Here is a 15,523-nt window from a genome sequence, read left to right on the forward strand (position 1 = left end):
CTTCTCTTGCCCACCGAAGAGAATTCTCTTTAAGAATTCCCCAAGATATGCTCTGGGTGGAATAAAGAAGAGAAAGAAAGAACGGGATAGGGGGAGGAAGAAGAAAAGAAGAATGGTGATTGGAAATGCATTGGGGTGGGGGGTAGAGAAAAAAGAGCCAAGTGGCTCCTTTCAGAGAGGTAGTACTTCAGAAGAATTTGGGAGGCTGTGGAGGGTTTGTAAGGATTACATGTACTTAAATTAACTTTATGAGGTGAGGTGGCTAAGGGCTTTTTGTAGCTTTTTTAAAAACTGTAGAACCTATTAAGTTCTTCGATCATGACGCCACATAGTCCTAACCCTCCTTTTGAGCCCTACAGCTATTTAGGAGAAATTAAAGTGGAGGGGGAGAAAGAAGTTTGTGGAGGCTGATTGGATCATTTGCTGTACTGAAGCTACTAAACTTCTGCAGAAGCCAAAGGTTCCAATCTGAGGGAGTAAAATCAGATACGATGTGAAATACCAGTATTTCACATGGAGCTCTTTCTTCCCTTCCTTCTCCCTCTTCAAAAATTCATTGCAAGCAAGCTCCCAACAATGGGCATGGAAGAGCAGAAAAGTAGGGGGAGAGAGGTTTTTTTGCACCTCAAAAAAAACCTACACCAGAGATTAGGGATAGTGACCTCCTAATGGTCACCTTAAACACCTTCTGATTAGGATCTCTAATCCCCTGTATGGCTTGACAGTTTTTTACTTTTTGTTTTAGTCTTTGAGAAAAGGAAAATTTATGCATGGCTAGCACAAAAGCCACTGGACCTAATTGTCTGAGATTTGGCAGGTTCAGCCAGCTCCATAAGGGCTGCCAGGTCCCCAAATTCCATAAACTTATGTGGAAGCACAAAAAAAATTATAACTCTTTACTTTGATAGATTTTCTAGAAAAACAGATTTTTACCTGTGGCTAGCACAAAAGCCACTGGATCTAACTGTCTGAACTTTGTCAGGCTCAGTCACCTCCATAGGGGCTGCCAGGTCCCCCAATTCTATGCACATATGTGGAAGCATAAAAAAAATAGCTCTTTGCTTTGACAGATTTCCTTGAAAATAGCAAATTTTACCTGTGACTAGCACAAAAGCCACTGGAACAAAGTGCCTGAAATTTGGCAGGTTCAATAAACTCCGTGGGGGCTGTCAGGTCTCCAAATGTCATGTATTTATCATACAAACTAAAAAAGGGTATGGCCGTTTCTGTTTTCCAATGCAAGTCAATGGGAAAATGTTAAAAAAAATGGCAATTAGGACAGCTCAAAAGTTCCAGGGCACAGCTCAAAAAAGATATGGGGCCCGTCCCCAGGTGGGCCCGTTTATAACGACACCCCTGCGTTCCTTCGCGACAGATGACATCACCACCAATCCGCCGCCAACCAGCCACTTCCCTCTTGAAAAGCTGCATTTTCTGAAACTCCTTTTACTCCAACTTTTTTACTGAAAGTGGCTCCCTGGTGGTTTTACCACAGTGTGCCATGTCCTCTCTGCATTAATTCCAGGGTGGCCCTCTATGACTGGCAGTGATGTGGTCAAGGGGGTGGGACACCCCATTCCATCTTGTTTCACCAACTGAAGTAGTTTTTCTCATTGAGAAAATCCCCAGGAGTGCAGCAGCATTACCACAGCAATGGGGACACTCATTCACCTTAGCTAGTCTGCTTTTAATCTTTCATATATCCCCCCTTCTGTGCATGTTTACTCAGAAGTACGAAATAAATCTCACTCCCCTGCAGTGAAAGGGTTAAAGGCCAGCTTTAGTAACTTGTCTTGAAGTGCCCTTTTGCTTTACCATTGCTCTCTTAAATCATTATTGTGATGTTTCGCTTCTTTGATGTTCTGTAGTTTCTCTGTTGTTATGTAAAGTCCCTTTTCTGCTTTGTCACTTTATTGCAGCAATGATATTTTGGGTTTACAGGAGCTTCTCTTTGCGAGCAGAGAGAAGAAGAGAAAGTGGGGGTTGGAAAGGGGGTTGGAAGCAATAGGCAAAAGTGCACATATGGGGAAAAATGGGGTGGGAGAAATAACTCCGCAGCAGATTGCTGGGATGCAGCAAAATTAGGGTGAGGAGCAGTCAGGAGCCTTCAGATGCTGCACTGGAAAACTGGGGATTTGGGTTTCTTCAGAGAAATCTGCGCACACGGGAAACATTAGTTGCTCTCCATTCATAATGTAGTAGCAGCAGGGAGCCTGGACAGGGGCAGGAAGCAAGCTTCTCTCATTGGTTGAGCAGCCTGTCAACCAATGATGATGATGATATTCAGTTCTACTCCCCCCCCCCACCCGGAAGTATGTTCCTCTGAAGCACCGAAAACCAGATTTTAAAGGTACATTACACTCAGCTTATCTTGCTTAGTGTATCCCTGATGGGGATACCTATGAAAATCTGGGTAATACTCCAATGCTCTTCTCATTCCGTTGTTGTGAAGATCCCCCCTGATTTCCCCTGATTCTCACTCCCACTGAAACCTCCCCCTGCCCCACATACCAGACCTTTCCTAAGGGTCCCCAGTCTCTAGGATGGGTTTGGGGGGGGCAGAGGGGTCTGCATGGGGAAGGGGGGCAAGGAATTCCCCTTGTACAACTGCAACACTGGATACCACCCTATGTTGGGTAGAGCTAAAATAATAATTGGAGTGGATATCAAAATGTTGTCATTAAACTTCTGTGAAATAATTAAAATCTGGACTGGGGAACCCCCCAACTCACAGGTTGTATTGAATTTCATTTAGTCCATGGCATTGGAGCAGGCTAGAGATGGTGCCCCTTCATGGATCACTGCCTTGTTGTGGCGAAGGGGCTTGCGTAACTCAGTGAAGCCATAAGCTATGCCGTGCAGGGCCACCCAAGACGGACAGGTCATGGCAGAGGGTTCTGACAAAATGTGGTCCACTGGAGAAGGAAATGGCAACCCACTCCAGTATTCTTGCCAAGAAAACCCCATGGAACGTATCACAAGGCTAAAAGAGATGATGCCGGAAGATGAGCCCCTCAGGTCGGAAGGTGTCCAATATGCTACTGGGGAAGAGCAGAGGGTATTTCCAAGTGGCGCCAGAAAAAGTGAAGCGGCTGGGCCAAACCCGAAAGGACACTCAGCTGTGGATGTGTCTGGCGGTGAAAAGAAAATCCGATGCTGTAAAGAACAATATTGTTTAGGAACCTGGAATGTCAGATCAATGAATCAAGGTAAGCTGGAGGTGGTCAAACATGAGATGGCAAGATTGAACATCGACATCTTGGGAATCAGCGAACTAAAATGGACAGGCATGGGCGAATTTAATTCAGGTGACCATCATATCTACTATTGTGGGCAAGAATCCCTTAGAAGAAATGGAGTAGCACTCATAGTCAACAAAAGGGTGGGAAAAGCAGTACTGGGGTACAATCTTAAAAATGATAGAATGATCTCAGTACGAATCCAAGGCAAACCATTCAACATCACAGTAATTCAAGTCTATGCCCCAACCACTGAGGCCGAAGAAGCTGAGGTTGATCGGTTCTATGAAGACCTACAACACCTTCTAGAACGAACACCCAAAAAAGATGTCCTCTTCATCATAGGGGATTGGAATGCTAAAGTAGGAAGTCAAGAAATCACCGGGATAACAGGCAGGCATGGCCTTGGTGTACAAAATGAAGCAGGACAAAAGCTAATAGAGTTTTGCCAAGAGAACATGCTGATCATAGCAAACACTCTTTTCCAACAGCATAAGAGGCGACTCTACACATGGACGTCACCAGATGGTCAATATCGAAATCAGATTGATTATGTCCTTTGCAGCCAAAGATGGAGAAGCTCCATACAGTCAGTAAAAACAAGACCTGGAGCTGACTGTGGCTCAGATCATGAGCTGCTTCTTGCAAAATTTCGGCTTAAATTGAAGAACGTCGGGAAAACCACTAAACCGTTCAGGTATGACCTCAGTCATATCCCTTCTGAATATACAGTGGAGGTGAGGAATAGATTTCAGGGATTAGACCTGGTAGACAGAGTGCCTGAGGAACTATGGACGGAGGTCCGTAACATTGTTCAGGAGGCAGCAACGAAATCCGTCCCAAAGAAAAAGAAATGCAAGAAAGCCAAGTGGCTGTCTGATGAGGCTTTACAAGTAGCTCACGAAAGAAGGGAAGCGAAAAACAAGGGAGAAAGGGGAAGATATACCCAACTGAATGCAGAGTTCCAGAGAATAGCAAGGAGAGACAAGAAGGCCTTCTTAAATGAACAATGCAAAGAAATCGAGGAAAACAACAGAATGGGAAAGACTAGAGATCTCTTCAAGAAAATTGGAGATCTCAAGGGAACGTTTTGTGCAAAGATGGGCATGATCAAGGACAAAGAAGGCAGGGACCTAACAGAAGCAGATGAGATTAAGAAGAGGTGGCTAGAATACACAGAAGAACTATATAGGAAAGATCTGAATGTCCCTGATAGCCATGAGAGTGCGGTCACTGAACTTGAGCCGGACATCCTAGAGAGTGAAGTCAAGTGGGCCTTAGGAAGCATTAGTAACAACAAAGCTAGCGGAGATGACAGTATTCCAGCCGAGCTATTTAAAATCCTAAAAGATGATGCTGTTAAAGTGCTGCATTCAATATGCCAACAAATCTGGAACACTCAACAGTGGCCACAAGACTGGAAAAGGTCAGTTTACATTCCAATTCCGAAGAAGGGCAACGCCAAAGAGTGTTCAAACTACCGCACAATTGCGCTCATTTCACATGCCAGCAAGGTGATGCTCAAAATCCTACAAGCTAGGCTTCAGCAGTATGCGAACCGAGAACTACCGGAAGTACAAGCTGGGTTTAGAAGAGGCAGAGGAACTAGAGATCAAATCGCCAACATTCGCTGCATCATGGAGAAAGCAAGAGAAGTCCAGAAAAACGTCTATTTCTGCTTCATTGACTACGCTAAAGCCTTTGATTGTGTGGATCACAACAAACTGTGGCAAATTCTGAAAGTGATGGGAGTACCAGACCACCTTACCCGTCTCCTGAGAAACCTGTACGAGGGTCAAGAAGCAACAGTAAGAACCAGACATGGAACAACCAATTGGTTCAAAATTGGGAAAGGGGTACGACAAGGCTGCATATTGTCACCCTGCTTATTTAACTTATATGCAGAGTACATCATGAGAAATGCCGGGTTGGATGAATCAGAGGTCGGAATTAAGATTGCCGGGAGAATTATCAACAACCTCAGATATGCAGACGATACCACCCTAATGGCAGAAAGCGAAGAGGATCTCAAGAGCCTCTTGTTGAGGGTGAAAGAGGAGAGTGCAAAAGCTGGTTTGAAACTCAACATTAACAAAACGAAGATCATGGCATCTGGCCCCATCACTTCCTGGCATATAGAAGGGGAAGAAATGCAAGCAGTGACAGATTTTACTTTCTTGGGCTCCAAGATCACCGCAGACGGTGACTGTAGCCATGAAATTAAAAGACGCTTGCTCCTTGGGAGGAAAGCTATGGCCAACCTAGACAGCATAGTAAGAAGCAGAGACATCACCTTGCCGACAAAGGTCCGTCTAATCAAAGCTATGGTTTTCCCAGTAGTAATGTATGGCTGTGAGAGCTGGACTATAAGGAAGGCTGAGCGCCGAAGAATTGATGCCTTCGAACTGTGGTGCTGGAGAAGACTCTTACGAGTGCCCTGGACTGCAAGGAGGTCAAATCAGTCCATCCTAAAGGAAATCAACCCTGAGTGCTCATTGGAAGGACAGATACTGAAGCTGAAGCTGAAATATTTTGGCCACCTAATGCGAAGAGAAAACTCCCTGGAAAAGACCCTGATGCTGGGAAAGACTGAAGGCAAAAGGAGAAGGGGACGGCAGAGGATGAGATGGCTAGATAGCATCACGGATGCAATGAATATGAACTTGAGCACGCTCCGGGAGAGAGCGCAGGACAGGAAGGCCTGGCGTGCTATGGTCCATGGGGTCACGAAGAGTCGGACACGACTGAACGACTGAACAACAACAACAAAGAGATGGTGGCTGTTCATTCCAGGACTTCAAACTAAACCATTAACTTAGAGAGTAGGGAAAATATTTAAGATAGTGTCTCAGGTGGTGACAATTCTTGCTTCTCTCCTTTCTGCAGTGCCTCTTTAATTTTCACTACCTTCATAACCCCCTCCACTTTTTTACACAGTGGTTCCCCCCACCATCTAATTTTTTCATCACCTTCCTTTTTTTTTCTTTTTTCTTTTTCTGTCTGATAATCTTGTCCAGGGCAGGTGTGTAGGATTTTTTTCCACATAAATTGGAGGTGTGAGGGGCCCAAAGGGTTGAAGTCCCACTACCTCCCATGCCAGTGTCCCAGGGACCATCTACACAATAACAGAAGGAGAAGCGCATCACAGTATTCATGGCATTTTCAGGAAATCGGCTTTGGTCCATCAGGGTCACAATGCGGAGCATACTGTTCCTAAAACCCTGCTTTTCATGGGTCACACAGCAAGATACTTCTGGATTGCATGGGTAGAGTAGAACTGAATGTCATCAACCTGGCAGGTGCTGCTCAACGAATGAGAGAGGCTTGTTTCCAGCCCCTGTCCAGGCTCCCCCCTGCTACTACATTATTATGAATGGAGTGCTTTTATGAATGACAAAGGCAGGCTAGATATTCTCTCCCCATGAGAGCATCCCACTAGTTCAAATTAGCCCCATTCCACCAAACAGTCAGGGAGTTATAGTTCCAACCCCCTTTATCCTTTTCTGTCCACTTCTTCCTGCTATCAATGACAGGTTTCTCTGGTATCAGTGACAGCCACCCACGCTTCTGATACCGCTGTAGATCGCTACTGCAATAAAGTGCTAATGCGCATTTGTTTCATGCCAAAGGAAAGAGTAAAAGCTCCCTGCTCTCAACTCTGAAAATGTGCACATTCAAAAGTGTGCAAATGTGCAAAAAAAAAAAAAAAAGGAATAGCAGTAGCTGCTGAATAGGGGGAAATGGGGGGATAGAGGGGAAAAATACTCCCTTTTCCATGAAAAAAGAAAAATCCTAAATTATCCAGTACACCATCTGAAGGCTCCCTATGAGAGCACCCACCACCACAATTTCACCCCATTCTAACAAACCATTACAGAGTTATAGCTCCCACCCCCTTTTCCCAATTCTGCACACTTTTCCATGAAGAAGCCAGAATCTCAGATTATCCAGTACAGCATCTGAGGGCTCCCCGTGAGAGAACCTCACCACTACAATTTTGCCCCATTCCAGCAAACTGTCATGGAGTTATAGCTTCCATTTTTACTGCAAGCATTGGAAAAGCGAAGTAAAGCAAACATCAGGGAAGCAAAGTAACATGACATCAGAGTAGCGAATTAACACAACATCAGAGAAGTTAATTAATGCATACATCAGAGAAGCACATAATCACATCTCTCAATGGGAAAGCAGAACTTCCCACTGGTGAAAAGGAAGTGCAGTGTGACTCTGAAGGCTCAAAAGAACGCAATAGCATTTTGATGAGTTGGAAAGTCAGGCGAGTTACTCTAGCTACTCTCCCTGGGGATAGTAGTGCCAGTGAGGAAAATGAGTGAAGGGGGGAGGGGAGAGGCAACCCCACTCCTTGACCAGTCACTGCCAGGTCACAGTCAGGTCACAAAGGCATGCCCAGGAGTTAATGCAGAGGAACTCAGCACACTGCCGCAGAACCGCTTGGGAGGCACTTTAATGTAAAAAAATTGAATAAAACAACTTTCTGATAATGCGGCTTTTCAAGACAGAAGCTGGTGGTTGGCAGCATACTGGCCATGATGTCATGTACTGCAAACAACCTCAAAACGCTCCCAATCCGCAGGAAATCCCCCATGAAGACAGCCCCCTGATCTCAGCCTGCAATTTGCACTGATAAAAAAGCTCCTGTTGGACTGCATAGGAGTTTTTCCCCCCAATGCAAATTACATGTGTGGAAGCTCAGATCCAGATCAGAACAAAGGGTTAAATTCCCCCTACCCCATATTCCAGGGTCCCAAAAGGGTGACACCACACTTACCATTTGCATAGGGAAAACAATCTTCCACTGGAGTACATGGCAGCTTTTTTTCCAAAACAGGGGAAAAAAGGAACAAATACTGCTACCATGCAGTGAGATGATGTCTGTCTTCCAATGCTTAGTTTTTCAATTTTTTTAAAGCTTCTTGAAGCAGAAGCTCTTAAAGTGTGTCACAAAAAACTTGGATAAGAAAGAAAAATTGCCTGCATCTTTCCTGAGCTCATAGGATCAAGCAAAGAGGGACTCCAGCCAGATGTAACAAATAAGATAGTGCTTAGGTATGAAGATGGGTCAAGTGAGTTGGAGGGGGACCCCAAAATGTGGTATTGGCAGCCAGGACAGCCTCCAAATGAGCCAGGGTAGTAGTACTAGTGGTCCTGAGACCTCCCCTCCTCTCAGCAACTTGGTTATATTCCGTGGATCCAAATACAATTGTGGCCAAGTTTTAATCCAATACCTGTGTCTGCCTCTTCCTCCCAAACACAAAGCGAGAAAGAAAATTGGATGGTCATGCCTGCTACCAGCATGCGGCCTCCAGCAGATTACCAACAGAATAATGGTGTCTCAGCAGCAAAAAGGTCCTCCATCCCTGATTTAAATGAATAATAACAATTTAAACTTGAATGATCACAAGACAAAGTTTGTTTTCTCCTTTGGGAATTATTTATTATAGGTTGATAATGTAGCATACAATATATCAGGGGTGGGCAACTATTGGACCTTTGAGCTACAACTCCCATCAGCCCTAGCCAGCATAGCCAAAGGTAAGGGATCATGGGATTTGTGGGCCAAAACCTCTGGAAAGCCACAAATTGCCCACCCATGCAATACATTGTCTCCTGTTCTAACATAATTCATACTGACGTAATTTCTGTATCTCAGCTACATATTTTATGACTTAGCTATGGGCATATTTATGTTTGAGGGCTCCTTCTAACATTATACTTTTGGATGGGAGCCCCTGCAATGCCAGCAGCATAGAAGATACTGCAATTTCTTCCCAGTAACTGAGCAGTGCTGCTATAGGAAGGAACCACAGCATGGATCTTCCCATATGGCCTGGACATTACTTCCACAGTGTAGCAGCTCTTGTGTTATGAATTTAACGTGGGAAGGGACCCTAAATAGTGAAGAGCTTTCCTAGGGAAGCAGATTGTTCTAAAAGTTGGTTGTCCTCACTACTAAAGCCTACTTTGATTTTTTTGTACCTTTGACTTCTATAAGCTGGATTTTATCACACCTTTGTACTGAATGTAAAAATCTCTTCCATCAGGAATATCTTCCCAGGACTTTGATAGCTTGCACAGAATGTCACTTTTGGGATGGGGAAAGGGTGCACATTGAGCTACTGAACAACTGAGGGTATTTTCTGTCTTAGCTCATGCTCTGAATTACTAGATACCACTTTCCATTATATGGGAAGAAGCCCAGACAAAGCTTCATTGTGCACATGAAAGCCATCCGAACAAGGGTTCTTTGTTAGAAAATATTGCTTGCCCCAACGAACAAAACTGATTCATTTCTCTCTCTCCCTAGTATTGAATACTGGTTCCGATGCATGGATTTGGATGGGGATGGTTTGCTGTCCATGTATGAACTGGAGTATTTTTATGAGGAACAGTGTGAGAGGATGGAATCCATGGGCATTGAGCCATTGCCATTCCATGACTTACTGTGCCAAATGCTTGATCTAGTAAAGCCAGAAAGTGAGGGTAAGGGCCATTTATATAACACTACTCCTCTACTCTGCTGATCAGTTCTTTGAATGAGGTTATGTGAATCTCTATGATGTTTTTAAAGAGTTGTTGTATTCTGTCTTCATTACTTGTTTGTGTTCGTGGCATTCACAGGCTGTTTCACTGTAAGAAAAAAATCATGTTCTCATGTATATGGGAGACCTAGGGCCAAGCAGTAGTCTTTACAAACCTCCTAGACTTTGCACCCTCAGCCAGTCCCTAGTTAATATTCAAAGTTATCTCTAGAATGGTAGTGATCAACTCCCATTGCCCCAAATAGGCTTAGGTCCCCAGACATTTGGAGGTGCCTCTGCAGGTAGGTGCAGAGGCTCAAATATGTAGGTACATATATTAATGCCATTAATTTAAAAATGGCATAATAAATCCCTCCAACTGTGTAGTGAGCCATAACATGAGCGTGAGATTACCATTCACTTTCCTGTAGATCTGAAACACAATGCAAATCAAGTCAACACACCTCACCACAGTGAAAGAGGTTGTGCAAGAACCTTTCTATCCACACAGACATTTGAGAGGCTTATTTAAACATGTATTGAATATTTGGTCAACTCACTTGAATTCTGCTCCTGGTGACCAACCTCATGACTATGTTCCCTAAGCACTAAAGCCCTCAATGTCTGCAAGCAGTTGTGTTAGGGCCAGTGCATGTAATCACCCTGCTCATTGTGGCTACTTTTTAAACTCCAGACTTAGAGTCCCTTTACTCATAACAGCCATGCGTCATCTGACTTGCTTGGCATATACAGAACTTGGAATTTGCATGCCATCAACTGAGTTGACAAAATAGGCCAGACCCCCTTAAAAGGATTTGTGAAACTGCCCTGAAAGACATGCTCTCCCTCCCCCGCACAAATCTTTAAATACTAGTTGTCACGTGACCTGTGAACCAGAGGCCATACAGCCTCATCCCCACTGAGAAATGCTAGACTGCTAGTAAAATAATGTGTGCTGGTTTTGCAGGAAGGGTAACTCTGCGAGATCTGAAGAGATGCCAAATGGCACCCGTATTTTATAATGCATTCTTTAACCTGGAAAAGTATCTGGACAATGAGCAACGGGATCCCTTTGCTGTGCAAAAGGTACAAAGCAGCTGTGTTTTAAAATAGTGATTACTCTGAAAGAAAGGAAAGTTTTACAGGGAAAAGGGACAAGAGGTAAAAGCCTTCATGAAGTTTCCTGTAGAATTTCTAGTGAACAAATATAGTGGTGATGGCCAGTACTACCAGTCCTAATAAAGTATAATGATTTTCCTAACCATTTGCCTAATAACCTCAGAAAAGACATGTGGAAGAAGAACAGAATAAATTAGGGCAGTGTCTGCTGCAGAATATTTGCCCAAGGAACAAGGGAATGTTGTATTACACCTACTATTTTATTTTATGACCCAGCACCTGGGATAGTTTGCCAGCTTGTAGAGCAATGGCTAGACATTTCTGCACCTCATATGGAGTTTAAATAATTACAGCCTTGCTTGCTTGGTGTTATTAGCCTGTTACACATTCTTCTTCCTCATCCCCTAAAATGGCACTGGCAAATGAACCACACAGAAAAATGGAAGAAAAGTCTACATTTAAATGTTTGTAACAGGTTCTTCAATAGACATTTCGGAGGAACAGAGACATAGGAGTCTATTTCCATTCATCTCAGATGTAATCCCAAGATCAAGACTAAACAACTTTAAGAAAACACCTATATCATTATTATACTGATTTTTAAAAAAATCTAGTGATGTAGTATCTTTCTCTTTATTAAATGTTTTAAATTCAAACAGTTTAACAGAACAGAGCTATAGCTTCTTCTACTTCTGATATAAATGGTCTGAAGACACCTGAATCCAGTGATCTCTTCCAATGTGGAAGTACCATTGAATGCTTCATTTAAAGGGAGGGACCCCAATTTGCCTTCCTCTGTACCTGTGGATCTGGCTCATTAGTAAAAATGAATGAGGATCCCTATCAAGCAAGAAATGTGTGGATTTGAATGAATACATTTGTTCAATTGCACACAGATGTGACATATGAAAAATGCCTTGTTTGCCTTTTTCTGTAGTCTTCATGGGTTTTGCATGCTTGAATGAACTTTGAAGAAGATTCCATATAGAGATAATTAACTGGGACATTTATCATAATTGACTTAAGGCTGCATTTAAATATTTATTTACATTTTATATTAAGGCACCCTAATAATTGCATTGCATATATATATAGTAAATTTTAAAAATACATAAATCACAGTTTTGATATAAGCGTTGGTTCATTTAGTTGTATCTGTTTCCTTCTCATTCGTTTATCATTTGTTTATTTAGGATGTTGAGAATGAGGGTCCTGAGCCCTCTGACTGGGACAGATACGCTGCTGAGGAGTATGAAATTCTTGTTGCTGAAGAGTCTGGCACTGAACAACTACAAGAAGGGTGGGTGCTGATACCTGCAAAACTAGGTTATAATTGCTACTCCCAGAAGCCTCAAAACCTGTATGCTTGAAACTGAAATACGTTATTTTGAAACAAACTAAGATAATGCCTTTTTAAACAGAGAAACATTTTATTAACAATAAAACCTGATGAGTTACAAAATAACCAATCTTGGAATGTCAGTGCAAGCATGTCAATACAAAATGCAAAAGGAAGTGACTATGACACAGTGTCTGGACCAAGTTATTCAGGGTGTTAGTATGTAGCTGATAGCTCGCTACTCTGTTTACAAAATGTCAAAGCAATTATCTGAACAGTTCCTAAACTACACAAGCAGAAATGTTACAATGGGCCCATGGGTTGTTTTAGGATTGTGGATGGTTTGTTAACCACGACAACAACTGCTCTTGCCACAGCTTGCATTTAAAAATGGCAGCTGGCAGGCAACAATAGACCCTGTGGGTAAATTAAACCACAGTAAATTGTCATTACATGCAAACCAGGTCAATCTGTATTTTAACCAAAGGATTTGCCTCTGTGTATTTTTGAAGAATTCGCATTATTAACTCCATGTAATTGAGGCCTCTATGGTTTACTAAAAACAATGAGACCAGCATGCCCTGAGGGAACTCAGCCTTGACAGAAGCTTGCATCCAATGTTAGGCTAGTGGAAAAAGCACAGGAGGTAGTGTTGTTCCACTAGTGGTTGCACAAACACTCACATAAAAACTAACACAACTATTGCAAGCAACACCTAGGTGAATCAAGTTGTAATGAGTTGTGCAATGCCTTGTGGAAGGGTTTGTGCAACAGCTTTCACAAACAGAATCACAGTATTGGATCTTGCACTTGTGGGTTTCCACCAATGGGTTTTATGGGATTAAAATGGGCTTCCATAAGCAGTAGAAGCTTTGTGCTAGCAGAATGACAGCACTGAATATTACCCAGAGAATGGAGAAGAGCCTTCATTTTTAGTGTTTTATTTATTAATACCCTGCCAGTTTTTATATTGAAAATATTATTCCTAAGGTGCAATCCTATGTATGTTTAGACAGAAAAAAGTCCTACAACTCACAGCATGCCCCAGGCATCCATGCTGGCTGGGGCATGCTGGGAAATGTAGGACTTCTTTCTGTCTAAACAGGCATAGGATTGTGCCCTTAACCTTATTATAACTTAACATGCTTATATAACATGCTTACAGTCTGGGTTTCAATCTGGTTACGGGACTGAATCAGCCTTGGTCGCCCTGATGTATGAATTCTATCGAGAGAGGGACATGGGGAGTGCAACCCTGTTAATTCTGCTCGATCTCTCATAGGCTTCTGATACCATTGACCATGGTAGCCTCCTGGATCGACTCCGTGGGATGGGTATCGGAGGCACTGTGCTACAGTGGTTCTGGTCCTACCTATGGGGCCAATTTCAGAGAGTAACATTGGGTGACTTTTCCTCAGCCCCTAGGCAATTGAGCTATGGGGTTCTACAGAGTACCATCTTGTCCCCAATATTGTTTAACATCTATATGAAGCTGCTGGGAGTGGTCATTAGCGGATTTGGAGCTAAATGCCATCAGTATGCTGATGACATGCAGCTGTATCTCCCTGTGACATCTGAATTGGGAGAGGCTGTGCAAATCCTGAATCAGTGCGTAGGCTCAGTAATGGGCTGGATGAGGGCCAATAAACTGAAGCTGAATCCTGGCAAGACTTTGTTGGTTTTGTATTACATCTGTCCACCCATTATAAAATTAATCTAATTGAAAAACTTTGGCTGTAGACACTTACAACCACATGTGTAGATCATCTTCATTTTTATTATTTTTGTTCTTTTCTTGTAGATCCTTTGATGATGACTATGAAACAGATGAACTCTTATCTCTACCTGAAATTGGAGAAAAGTCAGATCAATTAGTTATTTCAGATCTTTCAGCTTAGAAATATTGGAGGTGTGTCCTTAAGGTCTGTCAGTGTTAAATGGAAGAGTCTTCAATTCTTGCATTTCACAATTACTTAATTGTTTCCTTGAAGAAACATCCAACCTTTGAAACAGTAATATGTTTTGTTTATTTAATGAATTGCTTCTGAAGTATGACAACTTCCAAAAATGTGGTGGTGTGTGTGCAAATGTGCAGACATACGCAGAAACTGTAAAGATACAAGAAGGGCTACACCTCACTGTAAAGCACAAAAGGGTGAAAAGTATCTATGTTTGCAGGAAAACAAAGAACTTCAAATAACTTCAGTATGGAGTTTGTTTCCTGCATTATGGATTCTTTCCCCTCCTTTTATATTTAGAAACTGTACCTTCAGTTCCTTATTGTCTTGCTATATAGCTGCAGTAACTCTCAGAACATTTTGATGCATTCAAAAACTGCAGTCTTTTTTTTCCAGAAATATTTCCAGATTGCTTCAGTGCCTTATATGTATCATAGAACATGAACCAACTGAAATATTATAAATTAAAATGGGGTATCAAGAGTATCAAGTTCTTGGGTTGTCATTGTTTTCTAAGTTTATTCTGGAAAAAGACAGGCTATCTGGTTTTCATTGCTGCTCTTCACAGGAGGAGCTTTTAGTTAGGGATTTTGTGCACCAAGTTTGTGAGCCCCTAGTACATGTTTAGCCTTAGTGAGTGTCAATCTCTGTAGAGACACATTGACATTATGCCTTATTCCTGCATAATTTTAATTCATTGTTTAATCAGTTTATAGAACACTTGACTATATCTAAATGATACCTTGAAGTAAAAATGTTAAATGCAAAACATCCACAGTTAAAACATCTAAAACAGAAAATACAAAATATCTCAGTTAAAAACATTTTTAAAAAAATACACAACCTCAATTAAAACATTTAAATCAGAGAACTAGCAATCAATAAACTGGGCAGCGCAATCAGAGAAGGCCTGGGTGGCAAGTTAGGACTTTAACTGGTGCCTAACACATGCCACAGTTAGCACCTCCCACATACCAAGGGGGATGGCAACTCCACAAAGTGGGTGGCACCATGGAGTAAACCAGCTTCTCGGTTGGCACCAAATGGCAATCTGCAGGTATGATCATTAGGGCCTCCTCTGATGATCTTAGTGACTGAATGGATCTATATCGGGAGGGCAATCCACCAGGTAACCTGGCCCCAGGTTGGTAATCAAGCAGGTGCTGCAGGGGAATAACCCAGTATAATCCTGCAAGAGATAGCACAGCTCTTCCCTGCACTGTTAACCCTTATTTTAGTTTTTCAAACTAAAATCCAGTGAATGAGTTCTCTAGTGGTTGAAGTGCACACCGTTCCAGAAATTAAACAAAAAACCCTATACAGCAGCAG

The 15,523-nt window shown here is 42.5% G+C and overlaps 1 protein-coding gene across 1 annotated transcript in view; it reads left to right on the plus strand.

Moving 5' to 3' along the window:
* PPP2R3A (protein phosphatase 2 regulatory subunit B''alpha) overlaps window positions 1-15,490 on the plus strand; it is a 69,600-nt gene extending 54,110 nt beyond the window's left edge. The window contains exons 11-14 of the mRNA XM_084846847.1: window positions 9,565-9,740; window positions 10,746-10,864; window positions 12,091-12,197; window positions 14,038-15,490. Of these exons, the coding sequence (XP_084702973.1) occupies window positions 9,565-9,740; window positions 10,746-10,864; window positions 12,091-12,197; window positions 14,038-14,134 (499 nt within the window). The 3' untranslated portion in view covers window positions 14,135-15,490. The remainder of the gene's footprint in view (window positions 1-9,564; window positions 9,741-10,745; window positions 10,865-12,090; window positions 12,198-14,037) is intronic.
* Window positions 15,491-15,523: the final 33 nt, after the last annotated feature.

This window comes from Heloderma suspectum, chromosome 3 (assembly GCF_057233095.1).
Source record: "Heloderma suspectum isolate Gila_16-S chromosome 3, 16-S_ref, whole genome shotgun sequence".
NCBI classification, from domain to species: Eukaryota; Metazoa; Chordata; class Lepidosauria; order Squamata; family Helodermatidae; genus Heloderma; species Heloderma suspectum.